This window comes from Typopeltis vanoorti, chromosome 24 (assembly GCF_054136105.1).
Source record: "Typopeltis vanoorti isolate ZY-2024b chromosome 24, IOZ_Tvanoo_1.0, whole genome shotgun sequence".
NCBI classification, from domain to species: domain Eukaryota; kingdom Metazoa; phylum Arthropoda; class Arachnida; order Uropygi; family Thelyphonidae; genus Typopeltis; species Typopeltis vanoorti.
The window spans coordinates 53383840-53408198 of NC_143572.1; the positions used below are offsets into that span (position 1 = coordinate 53383840).

General features: G+C 34.6%; 1 protein-coding gene across 2 annotated transcripts in view; it reads right to left on the reverse strand.

The window, feature by feature from the left end:
• Positions 1-24359, reverse strand: part of LOC150093205 (4'-phosphopantetheine phosphatase) — a 195268-nt gene that overhangs the window by 66533 nt on the left and 104376 nt on the right. For both annotated transcript variants that reach the window (XM_090413342.1, XM_090413343.1), the window contains one exon: positions 6195-6350. In XM_090413342.1, coding sequence (XP_090269468.1) covers positions 6195-6350 — 156 coding nt within the window. The remainder of the gene's footprint in view (positions 1-6194; positions 6351-24359) is intronic.

Genomic DNA, 24359 nt, shown 5'->3' on the forward strand with positions numbered 1-24359 from the left:
ATGGTGACAGATGTTGGGATGGAAAATCTACTATACTTCTCTACTGTCTTTCTCAAAGACTACAATCTGCAAACACAAACATTTTTATAATTTTCTTGTTTCTATTTAATCCTTAACCAATCCAGAGTGCTTGGAAAGAAGTCAATGGATACCATAGTGTGAGGAGCACATGCACATTACACTTGACAAGAAATTATATTCTTGTTTAATCCTTTATCTAATTGTAAGAGCAAAAAAAAAAGTTTGCATGTGAAGTATCTTCACAAATAGATTACTTCTACATAGGAGCTGCAGACCTCATCAACTGATTTGGTATCTTCATAATGCAAAGCACACTTCCTTTCAAAGATGTAAATTGCTATGCATTATAGAATGGTAAAGTTGTGAGACAACTTGCTCAAGCAGCAGCATGTGACATAAGGGATTTTGATTAAAGATAACTATTCTGCCTCTGGTTGGTGAGAGTGATCACGTAGTGCTCCCTTGGGAAGTGGCTAAGTTTATGAATGTTCCATTCAGAAAAGGTTACATTGCTGAACTAAAAAGCAGAAATTATGACCACGTGAGGAGTATGGTGGATTCTGCATAGCGGTATGTAGAATTCAGCATACAGCTGGATGGGAAGGATATTGGCAGTGCATGGGAAGTGTTTAAAAAATACTTAAATGAGGAATTATCAGAATGTATTCTTAGAGTTTGAAAAATAAAATGAAAATTATAAGGAGCAGGCTAGAAGTCAACTATTGTACAGAAAGCTAAATGAGCATGAAAAGAAAAGTGGCTTTGAAAGCTAAACACAATCCAAAAGAATTTATTATTAATGTGCAAGTAAACGAAAGAAGGAATATGAAAGAATAACTCTACTCAATGCAAATGGTATGTGGGTGACCAATGCAGAAGAGATTGTTCAACTAATGAGTGGCCATTTTGCTAAAAGCTATCAACCTGGTGTATGAAACACTGAACTCACTGCTACCTCTTCAGTGTATGAAGAAACTCAGATGCGTGAGGAGGAAGTACTAGAGCAGTTGCACAAACTGAAGGAGAATTCAACAAAAGGACTGATGGGATATCAGCACAGATGCTAAAAGTGTTCAGCTTGCTATTCTTTTGATCAGGTTTTTTTTGAGTCTCAAGAACAGGGAACATTCCACTGGCATGGAAAGAATGTATGGTAATACCATTGCACAAGGGTGGTGCAAAGATAAACATATCCAATTATCAACCTATCAGTATTTCTGGAGTGGTGGTGGTGAAGATTTTGGAAAAGTTGGTTATGGATCACATACAGAAAAATGGGGTGACAGAGGAAAGTGTATTTTGTAATGAACAACATGAGTTTACTAAGGGAAGGTCATGTTTGAGCAACTTGCTCACATTCTATAATAATGTTACCATTGAAGAAAAGAAAATCGACACACAAATAAATGCAGCGATGAGGACAATAACAGGTTGTGTCAAATCCACAGCCTCTACTGGCTTCCAACTTTGAGCAATATTGCATCACCGAACTTGCGCAGACAAAATGCTCTAGTAAAAGAATACAAAAAAATAAACAGCAATCCCCTGTTGCCGATACATGGAGACCTCCCATATATAAACATGAATCGCCTTAAATCCTGACAGTCTCCACTAATACTGGCTGAAGAACTAGTCAATAGCAATTTCAATGTTAATTCAAAATGGCTAGAAACTTGGAAAGAAAAATTGCCACCAGACTTAAACAAGTATATCCTTCCCGACCAAAATCCAAAAGGTATTGAGCGTCCATGTCACCTATGGAAAAGCCTAAATAGGATACGTGCAGGACATGGTATCTGTGCAGACAGCTTATACAAGTGAGGAAGATCACCTACACACCAATGTGACTGTGGGGCCATAAATCAAACCATCTGGCACATTGTGGAGAACTGCAGCATAAGAGCCTACCCTAAGTGACCTGGGAGACTTTTTTTGAGGCAGATCCTTCAGCTCTTGATTGCTATCTGAACTAGACTTAAAATTTTAGACTTTTTTTTTTACCTGATATTTGTATATGTGCATTACTTGTTTCATTTTTATTGTCTGCACAAATATGTATTTATATATTCTGATGTCATGTGTCTTTATTATGCCATTGTTTTGGATTTTTGGATTTTTTTAAGACTTGACAGAACACAGCATGAAAGACTGTTGCATGCATTGGAGAATATGGGATTGGATTATAAATTATTAGCATGGATAAGAGGATGGTTGACTGACAGATATGAAAAAACTGGGTGTGAGGTATGCAAGTCTGTGAGATTTAAGGTAACTAGCAGTGTGCCACAAGGATCACTACTTGGTACATTGCTTTTCAATCTCTACATTAAGACATTGGGAAGGATTTGACACATGACATACAGCTATTTGATGCAAAGATTGGCAGGGTAATTAGTAGTGCTGCTGGTATGCAGTACTTGCAGAATGATTTGAATAGGCTGGAATTGTGGACATGTGGAAATGGTTATCAGTTCAATGTTAATAAATGTAAGGCACTTTGGTGTGATTAGATATCCACTGTCACATTATAGTGGTGGGATTATGCTATAAAATGATCAGGCTAGAGATCTTAAAGTTTTAGTATACAGGGAGTTGAAGTTCAAGGACCATATAGCAAAGATTGCAAATACAACCCAGAGGCAATACTGAAACAAACCTTGACATGTAAAGTCATTTTGCCTCTTTACAAGACCTTAATAAGACCTCATTTGGACTATTGCACGTAGGTATGATTTCCATGGTGATTCTGATACAGTGGAGAGAGTGTAAAGGAGTGTGTTAAAAATGATATCAGGATTGTTGAATATTGATTATGAAGGCAGATTGAGAATTTGTAGACTGAAGAGACTATGGGGTATTGATTGAGACTTACAAATTTCTGAAAGGTTCATATATGGTATCAGTGGATGGAATTTTTCATTTTATAGAGGGTGGGACCCAGAAGTGGTGATGCTAAGGCAGAAGCAATGGAGAGGTCATCTTAACCTTGGGCCCGGCTCCCACTGACAAGACCTCAATAAAGGTCGAAACCAGTCTGAGTAGTGGCCCTTCCCTTAATGCATAGCATTATACATATCCTCAAGGAGAAGTGCTTTGCATTATGGGAGATACTGAGATAGGAGTGATAAGATCTTAGTCCACCTTTGCTACGAGTTGCCTCAGTCCTGAAGTATCGTCAGGCGCAAACTTTGTTTGCTAATACTTGGATAAAGGATTAAACTAAATTTATTATACAATGAGAACTCTATTACAATCATCTAGGATTCAAGCTTATGAGCAAAGCAGTGCATCTGCTGTAAGAATTTATACCACAATATTTATTTCAATATTGCAGGCTGAATATCAAACTCCTCCAGGAGCCTTTACACAGTTTTTTTTCTCTGATTCAAGTATGAGTATGTAACTCCAGATTTCATCTGTTCTGGATATTTTCTGCAACTGTTCTATTCCTTATTACTTCATTTGATAGTTTTTTCAAAGTTGAAATTTTTTTTCACTTGGTTAAACTATAAATGAAAGATGCCAAGAAATTATATTCTTCATTTAATCCTTTGTCTAAGTGTAAGCAAAAAGTTGTTTGCTTACACTTGGACAGAGGATTAAACCAAGAATATAATTTCTTGGTATCTTTCATTTATAGTTTTTCAATGTTTTTCCATAGCCTGGATGGACAAGTGGGTAGCACGTCTGCTCTCTAACGAGCCTTGGGTTTGAAACCCATTGTGGCTTAGATGTTTGTGACTTTTCATGAATGGTATTCACATTAATAATAATAAAAAAAAACATCAGACATCTAGAATATCCTTATCTTCCATTTTAATAACCTTTATAATCAAATCATTTTGTGATATTCTTTTCTCCTTTCTAAGTTTTCTTATTAGCTACTTGTCATTTATTCATAATATTGATTGTTTAGATTCTTTTCAAAATTTTTCTATGACTTTTGTTTTGCTACTTTTACACATAACTTAGCTTCCATGCATTTCATCTATATTCTCTAAGAGCCCATACTGACTTAAGTGTGTGCATGCAGGTATGTAGACTGTTTTCACTTCCTGAAATCAGAAATGTAATAACAGAATAAAGGTTGCAACAATGTTTCATATGCAGGATGCAAAGAATATGTCAAGTCTGGTAGTTTGAACAATGTACTATTCTAGAGTTTATAATGATCTACTTCTAATCTAAAAATGTATAAAAAAAACATGTTGCATTAATTTTTAAATATGTCCCTTAAGAAGAAGAACAAAAGTTTTGTGAAACATGCACATTATGAAGACAAATATTTTTGAGGATGCATAGAGATGGCATCCTCATAAATAATGCAGGAAAACAGTGGATACTTCTGAATTCAGACTATCCACAAACTAAGTGAAATTTATGACAATGAGAAAAATTTAGTCCTGAACTTAACACCTTCTTGGCGGTAAAAACCTATGCCTATAAGTTCAGTTCATGTTATATCAATGTAATATAGATTGTCTTCATTCAATACATAGCCATAATAATTTATTTTCCCCTTGCATTAACATATTAAATCTAAAATAATGGTAATTAATATAAAATATTATATGGATTACATTAAAAGCATTATTTACAGCACAATTTTTTGGCTAAGTTTCATGGCCCTTTCCAATGCCATAGTTAATGTTAACAAGCAAAAAAAAAAAAAAAAAAAAAAAAAAAAAAAAAAAAAAAAAAACAGTAAAACTGAGCTTATATAACAAGAGTATAAGTTTCTGTTACTCATATATCATCCACTTATCCTTAATGTGAACTGTAGGCGTGCTCAGTTTGAGCTACTATTAGATTCTCCTCTGTTAGACTGGAGCTAAAAAATTATATATCTTTATTATGGAGGAAAAATTGCACACAAACTATTTCATATGTGACCGATCTCGCACACATGATGCACCATGCACTTATTTATTCATTTATTTATTTAATGATAATGCAAATGTATTCACTTCCCAAAACTTAGATAGTCTGAATCTCCCATTTCTGTTTAAATTCAACTTGAAAAAAATAATATCACAACTTTTTCTTTTAAATAGTCTTTCCAGCAAGAAATAATTATTGCTTTATTCCAATGTACTTTATGATTGGTAACAGATTAAATGGTGAACAAGGCTGGACTGTTTTTCAGATTCCTGATAAACATACTTGAAGTTCTTCTAAGAACTAAACACCTAGAACCAAATATAAAGAATGGAAATCCTGTGGCTGTCTTCTGGAAGAGATGAAGATCATAGTTCATTATCTTTATTGTGCTCATCTTGGACAAGTAATAGTATCCCCACTCTTTCTAACAGGCTGTGGGTTCGAATCCCACTGTGGCATGGATGTTTGGGGATGCCTTTAGGTGGTAGGTAATTTTATTACCTAGTATGAGATTATCACTCAACTTATGTTATGAATAAAAATTTGAGTTCTTAATATATCCAATACTGTTATTTTTGCCTTATTTCTAAAAGATAATTTCAGTAGCTCACAGAATTTTTAGTGGAAGCCAGAATGGCCTTGTACTTTATATTAAACTATTTACAGAATTCAACTGCCTATAAGAATCATCTTCGGTTAAAGCTTTAATAAACAGAATCTGTAGAGCTTCATATTTAGTTTATACAGTTGATTACTATAAAATGAAATTAGGTTTATTCAAATCTTGTCTTGTTGACATTAAGATATTCTTAATAAATTCATTGGTAACCCAATATAAATTCTCATCACTGGTGTTATACATTGGTCAGTCATTTCATTATGAATCATTCCTACCTGCTTTTTTTATTGTTTATTTATTTTTTTTAAATAGTTATGGATATCACAACCAGTTGTTAATAGTGTAGAACTAATCAAGAAAAAGTTGTGATAAGAGTTGAGTAGTTTTTGCTTGTTTAATACTATTTCTGGTGTGCATGTGTGTGTGTGGGAGAACAGATCTTTTTTTATTCATGATGCCAGACATGGCATCATACCTTAACATAATGAAACAACACATATTATAATTAATTAATCTAATCAGTCTATATGTGAACACATGAAAATCAGAAACAACAAATATAACTCGATCTTTTTTTTTTTTTTTAATCTTCAGTATAGTAATTTAGATGTTCTAACTAAAATAAAATTATACATTATTAAATTCTTCTTCAAAGAGCAAAAACATTTCTTACTTTGTCAATAGCATCCTCAAAGCAAGTTAACCAGTATTCTCTAGCATCAGCATCTTGAGTTAAATCAACTGTGTCAGGAACATAATCAGCAGGATACTTTAACAATGGGCAGTAAACTAATTGCCAGTCATATCTGTCCATCTCAAGCTGATCAATCTGAAAAATCAGATCCTTAATTATTCTAATGAGGAAAAATCTCCTCTCTATTAATTATCATTTTTTATTTTAAACTGGTAGTAAGGTTATTTTAATTTGAAGTAATCTGTCAGAATAGAAGATTTTTTTTTTCTTTTCCAGGCTGCAGGATAAGGAGGTGAATTGTACAATCAAATATCCAAATATTTTTGGAGAAAAAGCAAAAATTTAAAAACAAGAACCATATCTTAGAGCCTAAAGGCAAAATCGAATACTAAATTCATACAGGGAAGCACATGATTCAGTTCTCTGCAAGGATAGAAAAATCATATCAGATAATAGATTCAAGATATTAGAGGCAGTCTTGGAAAAGAAATCATATTGACAGATAATAGCAAATCTGTGAGCATCTGCTCTGAAAGGATAAAGCAAAAAATATAAGAAAGCTAAATTACAAGTAACTAAACAAAAGCTATGGAAAGACTGATAGGATATGGAAGATAAATACCATGAAGGTATAAAATGTTCCAGAGGTTACTGAAAAGTTTAGAAATGGAGGACAGTATACTGAAGAAGGAATTAAAGATGATAAAAGTGACAAAAAAAAAAAAAACCGAATATAAGAATATTCTGGATGTCTGGAGTAATTTCATTAAAATTGCTAAGTGAGAAATAGTGAAAGAACAATGGTACAAAATATTCAAAAGAAATGCAATATCTATTACATATCAATATTGAGGTAGAAAAAGCCATTAAAAATCCAAATTCTAGTATTACCAGAAATGCCTCAAATACAGAGGTATAAGAACTTCATCACAGTGCCACACTGTATAAGGCCTGGTCAGATCAAATTCCAGATGGGTGAATTAGAACTCTCAAAATAAAAACAGGGAAATGAAAACATTGAGAGAATTACAGAAATTTTTGAGTACAAATAGTTGAGAAATCATAAGAAAAACACGGGATCCAGTTTAAATTTTAAAACATCTGCAAAAAACATATAAAGTCGTCAATTTCCTGATATTTACTCTCAAGGAGTATGTATATACAGGATACTATGACAGTATTACATTATTAACTTTACATTATTGCTAATGGTAAGGTTTTAAATAACTGCTTCACACATGTAAGAGAAAACTAAATAGAATTTATTACCTCCATATATTTTGCTCGGTATGTTATGAGCTTCATTCTGGGAGAAGGCAGAAGAATTGGTAACATTTAAATTATGAATACAAGAACAAGTCATACAGCATGTGTATAACATCACATCTCGGTCACAGCTTTACAAGCAAGCAACACTATTAGGTTATTAGTAATCTCCTGTTAATAATTATCCATCAAATTGGTCTCTTAATTATCAGCATTCAATGCTGTCAAATCTTATATTTCTGTCTTCTAGGGCACTTCTGATGCATCAATTCACTAGATGTTGGGCTTCCTCTGAATCTATTTCTTGCTATCTTGGCAAACATTGTTAACTTCTCCTCTCCCATTCCATTTAAGTGACAATACCACCTGAGATTAGAACTGCTCACACATTCCTGAATTGTAGAAGGGTGGGTGTGCTGGTAAATTTTCAACAATCAGCTTGCTCTAAAAAAAAAAAATTAAAAAAAAAAGAAGCAGTGTTTCCCTTTGTAAGAATCACAACTTTCTGAAATGTTCTTCTTAGGGTAATGACCTCATTAGGTTCACAACAATTTTAGAAATGTGAAATTGTTGACAGACATGAAGCATAAGAATGTCATTAAGAAGCGGAAGCTCACTGAGAATTAAGCAGATGTTTATAGAAAAATAATATTTCATAAAATTGCTAGCGGAAATAATTCCCACACAAGCTTTCAACATAGGGAAGGGCAAGGAAATGAAGCAAAAAATGGTACAAAGTAGTATTTTCCGGGTCATTATATATACAACCTTATTTCTAGTTGAACCTGTGGCATAGTAATTAAATAAGTAAAAACCACAAGTAAAAACCACAGTGAAATCTTTAATTAGTAAAAAGACATATTTCGTACTAAAATTAATAGTACATCTTCAGTGTCTGTAACAGTATTAGGGATGGAATACAGGCAAATGTTCGGTGGATCACCTATTAAAATACAATTGTTACCACATGCTGGGAAATAATAGCAATAACAAATTTAATCTATTAAGATAAATGGTTTTTTCACATAAGATAAAAGTCTCCCAGATCTTTGAGAGACGCATACAGTCATTTCTATTTAAATTTGGTGTCGGTATAAGATAGTTTCACAACTTTCTTTGAATAAGCTTTCATATTTGAATCTGCATCTATGGAGGAGAGCTGCTTTATCCCACTGGACACTGAGTAGAGTCAATACTTTGCTGCTCCAGACAAGACTTCAAAAGTTTGTTATAATCAATATAATATTGATGTTCTTTTATTCTTTTTTCCAAAGAACGGTCAGTTTGTCCAAAATAAGAGACATCGCATTCGCAAGGTATTTGGTAAATGCCAGCCAAAGATAGAGAAGACAGTTTATCCTTTGTAGAAGGCAATAAAGAAGAAATTTTGTTGATAAGAATATATGTTGGAATCAGTAGATACTTTTTCAGAATTCTACCTATAGGTTCTGAGATTCCTGGAATGTACGGCGTAGGAACTCTGTGGACTGTTGAAGAAACTGAAGGTATTGGAACATAAGAGTCCAGTATCTGTTGAATTTGATTGGAGTTGTAATCATTTGATTCCATAAACTTTTTAATGATGGAAAGTTCTTGTTGTAAGATTATTGGGGAAGAGCAAACTTTATGTGCTCTATGAATTAGAGATTTAAGAATGCCAAATTTTTGAGACATGTGGTGTGCAGACTTTTTGTGAATGTATCTACCAGTAAAAGTGGGTTTTCGAAAGACTTGTAGATAAGGTACCAGAAGACATTCTAGTAAGGAGGATATCCAAAAATGGTAAAGTACCAGAGTTTTCTTTTTCCATAGTGAATTGGATGTGTGGGTGAAGGTTATTTATCCGTTGTAGAAAGGTGGAAAGTTCATCTTCAGTGTGTGGCCAAACAGCAAAAACATCATCGACATAACGGTACCAAAGAGATGGTTGAATATGAATGGATGAGAACATACTATCTTCGAATTGTTTCAAATAGTAGTTTGCCAAAGGTGGAGACAGAGGGCTACCCATGGCAGTACCTTCAATTTGTTTGTAGATTTTGTTTTTCCAACTGAAATAACCAGAGTTGATGACATATTCGAATATCCTTGCGATATCTGGAGGGTAATCTTCATATAATGAATTGACTGTGTCGGTTAATGAGATATTGGTGAACAGAGAAATGATGTCAAAACTGACTAATATTTCAGAATCTGTAATTTTTATATCCTTGATTTTTTCAAGAAAATCTGTTGAGTTTTTTATATAGAATCTGGAATGACAAGTGAGAGCACTTAAGGAACATGATAATACTTTTGAAATCCGATAAGTTGGAGAGTCGATGCAATTTACGATAGGTCTTACAGGACAGCCTTCTTTAGGGATTTTTGGGAGTCCATAAAGACGAGGAGTTCTTCCAAAGTAGGTGTGTATTTTATCCACGTAGTTTGGATCCCAACTTATAACCACATCAAGTATCGAATTTTCCAGTGTATAAGACGCACCCAAGAAATTTAATACAATTTTCTGGAAAAAACCTAAACTTTAAAGTATGATTTTAAAAAAAATGGATAAAATAATAGGTAATTTTTAATAGTAAACTGACCTTTCAGAAACCTGCAAAACCCATGTCACTGTCATCTGACTCTTCTCTATCATCATTAATTTCTTCTCTTTCTTCTTCCTCTTGTTTTTCATCATCATCATCGTCATATAAAAAATGATCTTCACTTCCATCAAGGGCATTGCTAATTCCACATTTCAAGAAAGAAAGATTTAACAATAGTTTGTTCATTCATTTTCCACTCGCACACTTGAGAGATTGATGGCCATTTCAGAGCACCCTTTGGTGTTAGCTGATGTACACCGACATTCTTCATCCACTTGTTCCACTCTTCCCTCATAAAGACTTTAAAGGATTTGTTTAAAGACACATCAAGTGGCTGCAGTTGTGATGCAAGTCCTCCTGGTATGACAGCCAATTCAGTATTGCACTCTTGGAATTTTTGATTGAATCCTTCAGATGAGCCCGGAACTGATCAAATACAAGAAGAGCTTTCTTCTTTAGTAGTGTGCCATTCCTTCTTTTCCATACTTTATCTATCCACACTTTCATGCCACCTTCATCCATCCAACCTTTTTCATGCACATGTACAATCGGTCCTGTTGGTATTTTTTCTGTAGGCCGAGTCTTCCGCTTAAAAATTATCATTGGCGGCAGCTTCGTACCATCAGCACAACATGCAAGAACTAAAGTGTAGTGTGTTTTTTCGTGTCCACTGGTTTTGATTGTAATGATTTTCTCACCTTTCTCAGCTACAGTTCTATTTGAGGGAACATCAAAGGTGAGGGGCGTTTCATCCATATTGGCTATCTGTCCCATTTCAAAATTGTAATTTTTTCAATGTTGAATCACATATTTATAAAAAGAAATAATTTTGTCTTCATATTCTTTTGGCATTTTTTGACTGATTTTTGTTTTTGGACACATACAAAGTCCACTGCATTTCATGAAACGGAAACACCATGATGCACCACCTTCAAGATCTTCAATGTTATGCTCACAGGCTACTTTGACTGCATGTGTACGAATCATTTTTGTTGAAATGGCAATGCCATTTTGCCGATTTTCTTGCACCCATTTCAAAACTTCGGTCTCTAGTTCTGGCCACTTCACAATTTTTCCACGTTCCGTGCACTTTTCATTATGCAAATTGTACAAAATCTCCTTCTGACCACGCCAAGTTCTAATCATTTTTTTCTGTAGGCAGAGGTCCAAAATGTCTTTCAGCTTCCCTATTCCCATGTTCTTCTGCATATTTTACAACCTGCAATTTGTAACTTGGCATATGAATGTTGCCTGTTTTTTTCCATCACTAAAATCTACGGGGAAATATCAAACTGAACACAAAATATCTCAACACGTCAACTCAATACTGATAAACATTGGTAACTGATTACTCGGATAAGATATTATGAAACTTGAATAGGGACTCCATGTACTTAGCCAATGACGTGCAAGAAGTCACTTAAAGGTCACGCATCAATTTGATTGCACCATTAACTGCCTACAAAGATCTTGGAACATAAAAGGGAGTGTGTATGACTTTGAAAAGAGGAAACAATCTTTACCTTCATTATATAAGACGCACCCCATTTTTAAGATGAATTTTTAAAGTAAAAAAGTGCGTCTTATACACCGGAAAATACAGTAATTTATTTAGCTGTTTAATTTGTGAATTAGTAGGATTACGTGTGATCTCTTGGAAGGTCATGGTGTCTTCTAATAGGCTGGATTCTTATTCATAATTACAATAGCTTTTCCTTTATCGGCCTTAGAAATAGATATTGTATTATCTTTTCTTAAAGAAGTTAGACCTTTAATTTCAGCATTTGATAAATTGCATGGAGGTAATTTGCTTTTGAATAACGAAGTCCAACTTCAAAACGTAGTTTGTTGGCATCTTTGCTAGGAAGTCCTGACAAATTGCATTCTATATTATGTAAGAAATCAAGATAAGGAATGCGTGAAGGAATAACAGCAAAATCAAGGCCCTTTGCTAAAGCACTGGTTTCAGCAGTGGATAATGGGCGATCGGAAATGTTTACAATCCATTTATTTGTAGACATACTGTCAGAGGTAAGGTTTTTCTTTTGCTTGTTTTATAAAGAGTTGTATTTTTGCATAAGATTTTGAAGATTTCTCTCATAAGACCGGGATAAGGATTGTTTTGATAAGCGAAGAACAATATCCAATAATTCTTCATTAAGAACAGCTGAAATGTCTTCTTTGAGAACTGATATAGAATTGATATTAGAAGCTAATTCTTTTTTGGCAGTATGAAGTCGATTATGAGTTAAGGAAAAACTTGCACGTATATAAATAGAGTGGGCTCCAGTAGACCGAATTGTTTCTTTAAATCTAGTGAAAGTGGGAAATTGGAAAAAAGAATAAAATAACATCAATATTATATTGATTATAACAAACCTCTGAAGTCTGGTCTGGCACAGCACAGTATTGACTCTACTCATAGTGTCCAGTGGGATAAAGCAGTTCTCCTCCATAGATGCAGATTCAAATATGAACACTTATTCAAAGAAAGTTGTGAAACTATCTTACACCTACCGAATTTAAATAGAAATGACTGTATGTCTCTCTCAAAGATCTGGGAGACTTTTATCTTATGTGAAAAAAAAACCATTTATCTTAATAGATTAAATTTGTTATCGTTATTATTTCCTAGCATGTGGTAACAATTGTATTTTAATAGATGATCCACCGAACGTTTGTCTGTATTCCATTCCTATTACTGTTACAGACACTGAAGATGTACTATTAATTTTAGTACGAAATATCTGTCTTTTTACTAATTAAAGATTTCACTGTGGTTTTTACGTGTTACTTTATTATTTAATTACTATGCCACAGGTTCCACTAAAAATCAGAATCATCATCCTTTGCAGGGAAGAGTTTACCAAACTAACAGGAAAATTAGGAAATTTATTGGTTCTACAAGGTAAGCTTCGAGCACGGATTGCCTTCCTCAAAAAGTGCCGTGATACTAAAGTTATTCCCACCTTTGCTAGATTTAAAGAAAAAATTCTGTCTCCTGGAGCCCACTCTATTTATATACGCGCACGTTTTTCCTTAATTCGTAATCAACTTCATACTGCCAAAAAATAAATTAGTTTCTAATATCAATTCTATATCAGTTCTCGAAGAAGACATTTAGCTGTTCTTAATGAACAATTATTGGATATTGTTCTTTGCTTATGAAAACAATCCTTATCCTGGTCTTATGAGAGAAATCTTCAAAATCTTATGTAAAAATACAACTCTTTATATAACAAGCAAAAGAAAAACCTTACCTATGACAGTATGTCTACAAATAAATGGATTGTAAACATTTCTGATTGCCCATTATCCACCGCTGAAACCAGTGCTTTAGCAAAGGGCCTTGATTTTGCTGCGATTCCTTCATGCATTTCTTATCTTGATTTCTTACATAATATAGAACGCAACTTATCAGGACTTCCTAGCGAAGATGCCAACAAACTACTTTTTGAAGTTGCAACTTCGTTATTCAAAAGCAAATTACCTTCATGAAATTTATCAAATGCTGAAAAAGGTCTAACTTCTTTCAGAAAAGATAATACAATATCCATTTCTAAGGCCGATAAAGGAAAAGCTATTGTAATTATGAATAAGACTGACTATGAGACAAAGGTATCCAAGCCTATTAGAAGACACCACGACCTACCAAGAGATCAGAAATCCTACTAATTCACAAATTAAACAGCTAAATAAATTACTGGATGAGGTTATAAGTTGGGATCAGAACTACGTGGATAAAATATGCACCTACTTTGGAAGAACTCCTCGTCTTTATGGACTCCCAAAAATCCATAAGAAGGCTGTCCTGTACGACCTATCGTAAATTGCACCGACTTTCCAACTTATCGTATTGCAAAAGTATTATCACATTCCTTAAGTGCTCTCACTGGTCATTCCAGATTCTATATAAAAAACTCAACAGATTTTCTTGAAAAAATCAAGGATATAAAAATTACAGATTCTGAAATATTAATCAGTTTTGACATCATTTCTCTGTTCACCAATATCTCATTAACCGACACAGTCAATTCATTATATGAAGATTACCCTCCAGATATCGCAAGTATATTCAAATAAGTCATTCACTCAGGTTATTTCAGTTGGAAAAACAAAATCTACAAACAAATTGAAGGTACTGCCATGGGTACCCCTCTGTCTCCACCTTTGGCAAACTATTGTTTGAAACAATTCGAAGATAGTATGTTCTCATCCATCTCTTTGGTACTGTTATGTCGATGATGTTTTTGCTGTTTGGCCACACACTGAAGATGAACTTTCCACTTTTGTACAACAGATAAATAACCTTCACCTACACATCCAATTCACTATGGAAAAAGAAAACTCTGGTACTTTACCATTTTTGGACATCCTCCTTACTAGAATGTCTTTTGGTACCTTATCTACAAGTGTCTTTCGAAAACCCACTTTTACTGGCAGATACATTCACAAAAAGTCTGCACACCACATGTCTCAAAAATTTGGCATTCTTAAATCTCTAATTCATAGAGAACATAAAGTTTGCTCTTCCTCAGTAATCTTACAACAAGAACTTTCCATCATTAAAAAGTTAATGGAATCAAATGATTACAACTCCAATCAAATCCAACAGATACTGGACTCTTATGTTCCAATACCTTCAGTTTCTTCAACAGTCCACAGAGTTCCTACGCCGTACATTCCAGGAATCTCAGAACCTATAGGTAGAATTCTGAAAAAGTATCTACTGATTCCAACATATATTCTTATCAACAAAATTTCTTCTTTATTGCCTTCTACAAAGGATAAACTGTCTTCGCTATCTTTGGCTGGCGTTTACCAAATGCCTTGCGAATGTGATGTCTCTTATTTTGGACAAACTGGCCGTTCTTTAGAAAAAATAATAAAAGAACATCAATATTATATTGATTATAACCTACCTCTGAAGTCGGGTCTGGCGCAGCACAGTATTAACTCTACTCATAGTGTCCAGTGGGATAAAGCAGTTCTTCTCCATAGATGCAGATTCAGATATGAACGCTTATTCAAAGAAAGTTGTGAAACTATCTTATACCGACACTGAATTTAAATAGAAATGACTGTATGTCTCTCTCAAAGATCTGGGAGAGTTTTATCTTATGTGAAAAAACAATTTATCTTAATAGATTAAATTTGTTATTGCTATTATTTCCTAGCATGTGGTAACAATTGTAATTTAATAGGTGATCCACCGAACGTTTGCCTGTATTCCATCCCTATTACTGTTACAGACACTGAAATATCAAATGATATTTTACCGTCTTTTTACTAATTAAAGATTTCACTGTGGTTTTTATGTGTTACTTTATTATTTAATACAACCTTATTATGCAAATACCACTAGCCATTGTGGATTGAAGTGCATACTATTGTGCAGTTTATAGGCATTGTAGATTTGACAATTAGCATGCAAAAGCCAGCTCTAACACACCACTGCTGAAATACTAATAATATCAAGTTCCTTACTAATTTCTTCATTTTTAATGATTCTGCTATTAATGCCATCTGTTTGCTGTACTTAGTTTTCAGAATTCTCATCTGTGGTTTCTAGTCTTTGATCAACTGTTTCATTTCTAACCCAATTCTCAGATCCACAAGTATGGTTGAACAAACTGATCCACAAATTGGTTCAAACATTATTTCATACTGTTAGTTAGTGTTTTAGATAATTTCACTTAAGTTCTTACCAACTTCTCTAAAATCTTCATCACCATACCAGAGATACTGATGGGTCGGTAGTTAGACACTTGTTTCTGCACCACCCTTGTACAATGGCACTATCACATACATTCCTGTGGTATCATTCAGGAGCTGAGACTCAAGTTATACAAACATGTGAAAGGTCTAACCAATTCAGCTGAACATTCCTTTAGCAAATGTGCCAATATTCAATCTGTCCTTATTGACAAATTCTTATGCAGGTAATGCAACAGCTCTTCAACCCCATTTTCAAACTCTTTATCCAATGTAGCAGTAGCACTATGCACCATGTTACATACACCTGGTTGATATATCTAAGCAAAGCGAGCACTCATTAATTGAACAATGTCGTTAGTTTCTGACGCCAGAGTACCATTTATATTCAATACACTTATTCTTCTGCATTCATTCTTTCTTTTGCTTGCGGCATAACAATAAAATTAGTTTGGATTGTCTTTTGCTTGCATACCCAATTTCTTTTCATACTCTGATTTAGCTTTCCACGCAATGGTCATAATTTTAGCTTTATATATTTCATAACTCCTCTCACTCTTATTCTCACGATATTCTTTCCACATCATTATCTTCTTCTGTAGATCTCTTGCTTAATAAGGTTTCACATCCATATCACTCCCAACCTATTTATTCTTCGAACACTAGGGTTACATTCAGATAGCACCTCATTTAAGCACTTTTCAAAGATTCCCATGTTGCTAACATTTTTCCCATTCAGTAACTGATACCATGGGACCAAAGAGTATTCTCCTAAGTTGATCATAATTTCCAGCTTTGTAGTTCAGCATATGACCTGTTCTATTGGGAACATCCATATAATTAGATACTTCCCAAGAAAGCACAGCATGATTACTGTCACCAACTCGTGGTAAAATAGTCATTCTTAACAGAGACCCCTTCTGATGCTATGAACAAATCCAACACTCTTTGACCTCAAGTTCTTTCTTTCACATGCTGCTTGAGAGAGTTGTCTTGCAGCAATTCAATAAATTCCTCTTCATTCTTATCAAGAGATTTCTCTTCTACCCAATCAATGTTTGGATAATTAAATTCATTCATAATGATCACTTGTTTAGTATCCATAAGGCTAAATTTGTGATGCATTTCTTCATCTCCTGCAACTGAGCTGCCAGGTCTGTAGCAACACCCCCACCATATATTTCATTCTGTTAGCTTCCACTTCACACCAGATAGCCTCAAATTTTTTGTGTATAGACAAAACAAATTACCACCTAGACTATTCTTATAATTAAATATGCAATCTATTTGACTTTGTTGTAGAACTTTCTCTTTTCCCTACTCAGATAAACTCAAAATACAGGAAAGAGTACTGTAAAAGGACTCAATTATGATAAAAGTGACATGAAAACTGAAGATAAGGATATCCTAGATGTCCAGAGTATTTACTTTGAAAGACTTAAATAGGTAACAGAACCATAGTAGAAAATTTTCAAGAAGTACAATCAGGAGCATATCAATATTTGAGGTAGAAACTCTGTCAAAAACCTGATGTAGAAAGGCAGCTAGAGTAGATGAGATTTGACCAGAAATGCTCAAAAATATGGAGGTATAAAAGTTTTGCAGGGATACTGCATAATTCAGAGAGCCTAGTCAGAAGGTTGAATTCCAGATGACTGGAGTAGAGTTCTAATAGTTCTCATCTATAAAAAACAGTAATAAAGTTGAATGTGAGAATTACAGAGGAATTTCTAGTGTTCCAGGCAAGATTTACACAAGCAATGTTGAAAAGATGCTGAGAAATACCGTGGAAGAGAAACTGGGAGAATAAGCTGGATTCAGGCCAAACAGAGGTTGTTAGGATCAGATTTTCACTTTACAACAAACAGTTTAGAAATCATGGGAATATGACAAGGATCTGTACTTAAGTTTTGTAGATCTGGAAAAGGCACATGACAAAATGCCTAAGGAAAAGCTTTTCAAAACACAGCTATATGGGGTAAATGGAACATTACACAGAGCAATACATGGTCTATATTTAAGTTGCAAGTCAGCAGTTATAATTGAAGAAAATACAGGAAGATGGTTTGATGTAAAATCAGGTGTAAGACAAGGATTGCACATTATGAAAGAAAGTAGCATTGAACCTGATATTAGAATTGAAAATATCAAACTTAGCTCTTTGCTTATGCAGATAATGTTGCACTCCTAAATTGAATAACAGCTGTAACAAATTTGGCATGAAAATCAGAAATAAAAAGACAAAAACTGTGAAAATATGCAAGAACATAGAAAAATTCAGCTGCATTCTGAATGGAAAACCTATAGAACAAGTAAAATATTTGAAATGTTTAGACACAGTTTTAATGAAGCTGACAAGTTTATAAACAAAGCTAGGGTGGTGGGGAGCCAGCTGAATAAATTTATATGGAATAAGAGAGAAATTAGTCAAAATACTGAACTAGTAGTATATAAGAGAGTGTTCAAACCAGTTTTAAGTTATGGATCTGAGAGTTGAGTTTGAAATAAAACACATGATCAAAGATTATTAATATTACAGGTATCTCCATGGAGTCAGTAGACTCATTGCGGGAGACCCAAACTATCCAAACAATATCTATCATACCCCTTCTTGAATTCATTTACAGATGAAGAACTCACAACTGAGTCAGGCAATGTATTCCACTCATTCACCACCTTCCAAGAAAAAAATCTAGTTCTCACACCCTTGTTAACCACACTTTTCCATAATTTCCAAGGATGACCTCTTTTACTTCCATCATTATCACAGAGCTGAAATATTTCCCCTATCAACCAACCTCTGCGATCCACAAGCTCTCAATCTATCAATGTAAGGAACATTTTTTTTTACATCACTCGCCAACTTAGTCATCCCCACCTGCTCTAATTTGCACAACAATATTCCTTTTGAGGTATCCTGTCAAAAGCCTTAGCAAAATCCAGAAGTATCACTGTGTAGCCATTTCCCTTGTCCAACTCAGATGTCATTCTATTATAAAAAGTTAATAAATTGCTAAGGTAGGATCGACCTTTAATAAAACCATGTTGGTCCCTATAGAGTATCATATTCTGATCCACCCATTCTTGAATTCTGTTCTTAACCAACTTTTCCAATACTTTTACCACCACTCCTGAGATGGTGATCGGTCTGTAATTAACTACTGCAGTCTTAGAGTCACCTTTATGCAAAGGAACCACTTTGCCTTCCTTCCACTCCCTAGGGACCATACCAGAGTTCAAACTTAAGTTAAATAACCGAGTAAGAGGTGTTGACAATTCCTCTGCACATTCAAGCAACACCCAAGCTGATATTCCATCTAAACCTACAGCAGTGTTTGCATTTAAATTCTGCAATATACTAAGTACCTCTGATTTATTAACTTCAATTTTCACATTAGTTATTGCTACAGGTACAGAGATATCCTCACTTGGGTGATAGACTTTTGAAAAGTGATGACTCAGTAACTCTACTATTACATCTGAATTGGTCACCTCAATACCATCAGCACCCACTAAAGTTATCCTCCCAAAGTCATTCTTCCTTTTACTTGCCACATAGCAGAAGAACTCTCTGGCTTACCCTTGATCTCCTTGGCTAAGGTCTTCTCATAATCTCATTTAGCTTTTCTTACTATGCTGGTAACCTTCCTAGCTTGAGCCTTGTACTGCTCATGGGTGCACTGATCGCTTTTCTCCTTGTAAATTCTCCATAACATTTTCTTTTTTTGCAGATCAAGCCTGATACTACTACTACTCATCCATTTAACACCTACCTTGTTTGTCTTTCTGACCATGGGAAAACATTCTGATATTGCCATCCTCGGATACCTGCTGATCATATCCCATGCACTGCTAACTTCTTTCCCATGCAATATGTTCTGCCATGGGACGGCTGTAAGCTCACTCTGAAGCTTGTTATAATTACCTAACCTGTAGTTTGGTATATACCCCTTCTTAAGAGAGAAATCCACAAATTTTGTAACCTCCCAAGTCAATACCACACGATCGCTCTCACCAATTGGAGAGAGTGATCATGTGGTATTGACTGCATATGTCCTCTGAACCTATGACCAGATCCAACACTCTCACACCATGAGTCCCTTCAGTTATGTGCTGTTTCAAGTAATTATCTCTTAGGTGTATGAATTCCATTTCCTTTTTGCCATGTGATATTTTATCCTTCCAATTGATATTGACATAATTAAAATCCCCCATAATAATCACTAACCCTGCACTCACTAAAATTAATTTGCTGATGCATGAATTCAATATCACCCCCCTGAATCCCCAGGCCTATAGCAGCAATCAACTGTATATTTGGTTGTGTTGGTCACTATTCCACACCAGACCGTCTCAAATGAGCTATCATTCACACATCTATCCTCTTGATATAGTATTTTCTTTGGCTGCAACTCATTAGCTATCATCAACAGTACTTCCCCCCCCCCCGTTTTATCTTCTCTATCCTCCGTGAAAATACTGTACCCATCACATTCAATTCCAGTAACCATATCTTCTGTTGACAGCCAAGTTTCACTAATGCCTACAACTTTTGGTGAGATTGCACTGACTAATGCCAAAAATTCTTCGCTCTTATTTCGAATGCTTTTTTGCATTAGTATACAAAAATTACAGATTCCCTTTAGTTCTTGTACCAGCTTTAGAACTGATATACATTCTACTAATTTCAATAGTCTCATGCCGATTTTTATCCACTCTATTCTCCAAATTATTTCACGAAAAAGCATCAACAAATATACATGCACTGCCTAAGAATGTAAAGAACTTTCTCCCTCTTACACTCAACCTTTTCAATTTTAGTTTCCCTGCCCAATTACTTCAACTTGTTCAGAAAACAAGTTGAAGTAATTGGGTCATAAGCATTTGAAGTAACTTCTTCAAACGCTTATGACCTTCCATGTTCAGATGCAACCCATCTCTTGCATACGGTGGTCTTTTGCCTTCAAACACACTCCAGACATTAACAAATTCCAGACCTCTTTTTTTGCACATTCTTGCAATCATATCATTCATTATCATTGCTCGTCTACTTAACTCATAATTGTCAAAAACAAGGCAGTGCGCATGCGCGCGCACACACACACACTATCCTCCCTTTGACACTTTTCTTCCTCATGATATCTAACAATGTTCTTAAATCTTTTGCTACCTGATTAATACCACCACTCAGGTCATTTGTACTCACCATAACTATCATATTTTCTACATCATGCACTCTCTTTATTGCTAAAGTCACTCTCTCTATTGGTCCGCCAGACAAGCACTCCTCAGGCATACCGCTTTCCATACCCTTAATCATTGAATCACCATATATTATACCACTCAAAACTTCATTCAAACCCAAACAAGCGTTACTCATGGCCTCATTTTCTACACTGTTCAGCATGACTCTCCCAGTTTCATTACGTTTCCTCAACACTCTTTTACTTACTCTCTCACTTTCACAACATCTCATTTCTTCTAGACCTCTTGTGCTTTCATTCTGTTGACTCCCAATCACTTCCATACTATTCATTACTTCATCACTCAAAGACTCTCCCTTACTTAAACCTGTTTTAGTTACTTCAGCTAAAGTAATCTCCATAGTCCTAATTTCTCTATTCAACACATTTAGATCAGTCTTAATATCCTGAACCTCCTTACTGAGCACTTCCAATTCCTCTTGCAGGAGATGAAGGTTGCTTTTCATTTTCATGAACTCCTGCCAAAGCACCACAGATATGAAAGTTCTTAGAAAAATTAGATGGCATCAATTACAGAATCATATTAAAAATATTAGGAAGGAACTCGACATTGTTTGCATGCAGTGATTACACCTGCAGAATAGGGGAGGAAAGGTTAGCAAAACAGGTGCTTGAGGCCAAGATGGCAGGAAAAAGATGGAGAGGAAGACCAAAGTGTAGGTGGATTGATTCAATCAGATGTGCCTTAGAAGAACAAAATGTTGGAGGAAACTGTTAACAGGAGACTATTAATAATGTAAACTTTATCATGTAGTGCTGTTATCGTAGCTAAACACCCCTTGAGGGTACATATCAGAAAATTGATGATAATGATGTATAATAATCAGGTATTTGCATAAAAAATGATATAATATTTCCCATAAAGGGGATAACTTAAAGTCATTATATCTATTTACAGGAAACATTACTATATCATTTTTATGCAAATTCCTAACAGTTATATTACTGTAATTTTTTAATTGGGAATTTAGTGACTATCTGTTGTCCTATTGATGCTGTAATAGCTCTTTTTGAAATTTATTCTTTCATTGTACTTTTATTTTGTGTTCCATCGTTGTTACTGTACTGAGGCAAACATTTTACAGCTAATTAATTTATTTCATGTAAGTTTCTGTCTTTAATTTTCTAAGTATGTCAGCTTATGTACCTATATATTAAAGCAGTTAAATCTTCAAGATGTGCAACCTAGAGCTTGACTGACAAGAAGACTAAAAATTTGTCTGCAGATTTTGTCTTGGAAAGTGAAGTTATTAGCAAGATGTATGAGTATATATATACATACTGTTATTCAGTCTGTACATTAATGATATTGGGAAGAATTTGAAATGCTACACACTGCTATTTGCTGATGATGCAAAGATAGGTAGGGTAATGAGGAATGCTGCTGATATGCAGTACTTGCAGAAGGATTTGAATAGGGCGGAATTGTGAGAATGGGAAAATGGAAGTCAGTAAATGTAAAGTCATTCACTTTGGCATGATTAGATATTCAATATTATATTATATTGGAGGGATTATGCTAGAAGAAAATGGTGAGGCTAGGGATCTTGTAGTGTTAGTAGATAGGAAGTTGAAGTTCAGGGGCCATGTAGCAAACGTTGCAAATACAATTCAAAAGATAATTGCAATGCTAAAACAAACATTTACATGTAAAGATAAGGATGCCATTTTGCCTCTTTACAAGGGCCTTGATAAGACCTCACTTGGAGTATTGTGCACAGATCTGGTCTCCTGGTTTATGTTGTGATTCTGATATAGTGGAGAGAGAGTGTGCAAAGGACAGGATGATATCAGGATTGGGGAAGATTGTAAAGACAGATTGAAAATTTGTAGACTGCAGACATTAGCAAACAGGAGAAAGAGAGGGGGGTGATATGATTGAGACTTACAAACTTCTGAAAGAGTCATAGAGAATTTCAGCTGATGGAATTTTTCGATTTATGGAGAGAAGGGGAAAGGACAAGAAGGCATCCTTGGAAGCTGAGAATGAATGCTGCTAAGGAGGGGATGAGGGCTAGATTTTTCTCTCATAGGGTGGCGTGTGATTGGAATGGATTGCCATTTGGATGTTGTGAGTGCAAACAGTGTGAATGAATTCAAGAATAAATATGATAGCTGGCACATGTAGTATGTAGCCTCCCTCAATGAGTTCCTGACTTCCTGGAGGTCTCTCTTAATAATAATAATCTCTAAACTGTCCAGCCTCTCACCATTTTTTTTCTCAGTCTAAATTCTAAAAACTTTCTGCATCAGCAACTTTTTTTTACACTCCACTTATCCTTTCCCCTTGTTTCCTATTTTTCAATCCATTAGGCTAACAATGTCCTCCATAATGAGGTTCCTTCCTCTCTCCCCCAAAACAAGAAAGACGATAGCCACAAGTGACTATTATGATCCATGTTGTAACTTGGCAACACATATTGTGTCCTGACAGACCATTCCGAAATCAAATAAACTTGCTACTAATTTAATAAACACAAGTGAAGTGTACTGCCCCTACTAGGGCCAACTTCTGATAATGAGTATCACAGCTTCCCTCGATCTTATAAAAACATCACCACCATGCTTATCCTTTCTTCCAAAGCCTTTTTTTTCCCATTGATTCAGCTCTAGACATGTGCAACTTTTTCCTCAAAAATTTAATCCAATTTGATGCAAAGTGCATACAATATTTTTAAAGAAATTAATATAATTGTGAATTATTCTGAAATTTTCCATTTTCAGTAAATAGTCTATTCCTATAAACGAGAAATCCTACTCAAATGGGCGCTTTCTGAATGGTAATCTAGAAAAAATCATCGCTATTGCTAAATCCACAGAAACAAATCACAGTTACTCATTATCCCATTCAGTGGAATGCTTTTCAAAATGAAAACTAGATAAAAAGAGAAGTGGATATGCAGTGATATAAAGCAGACAAATGGGAAGCCTTAATTAAATGTAACACATTTCACTGCATATCTGTTAATACCAAAATCAATAACTATTATTAACTTATTTTAGTCCCAAAATGTTCCCAAGCAACGATTTTAAGAGAAACTGAAGCAAAATTACAAGAATCACCAACTTGTGAACACCTGTTCAAAAAAAAGTATTATATTCTAATCTAACCCATCCAGATTCAGAAATGTAGATTATTAAACAGGTAAACAATCAAGATATCCATGTCAGATACACAGAGATAACATGATCATCATTAACACATTCAACATTACCAAATTACAATATCTCACTAACCACATTAATACTCTCTCTGAGTAGGTGTTAACATTGTTGAAAATCCCTCAGAAAAAAAAAGTACAGCGAGATTA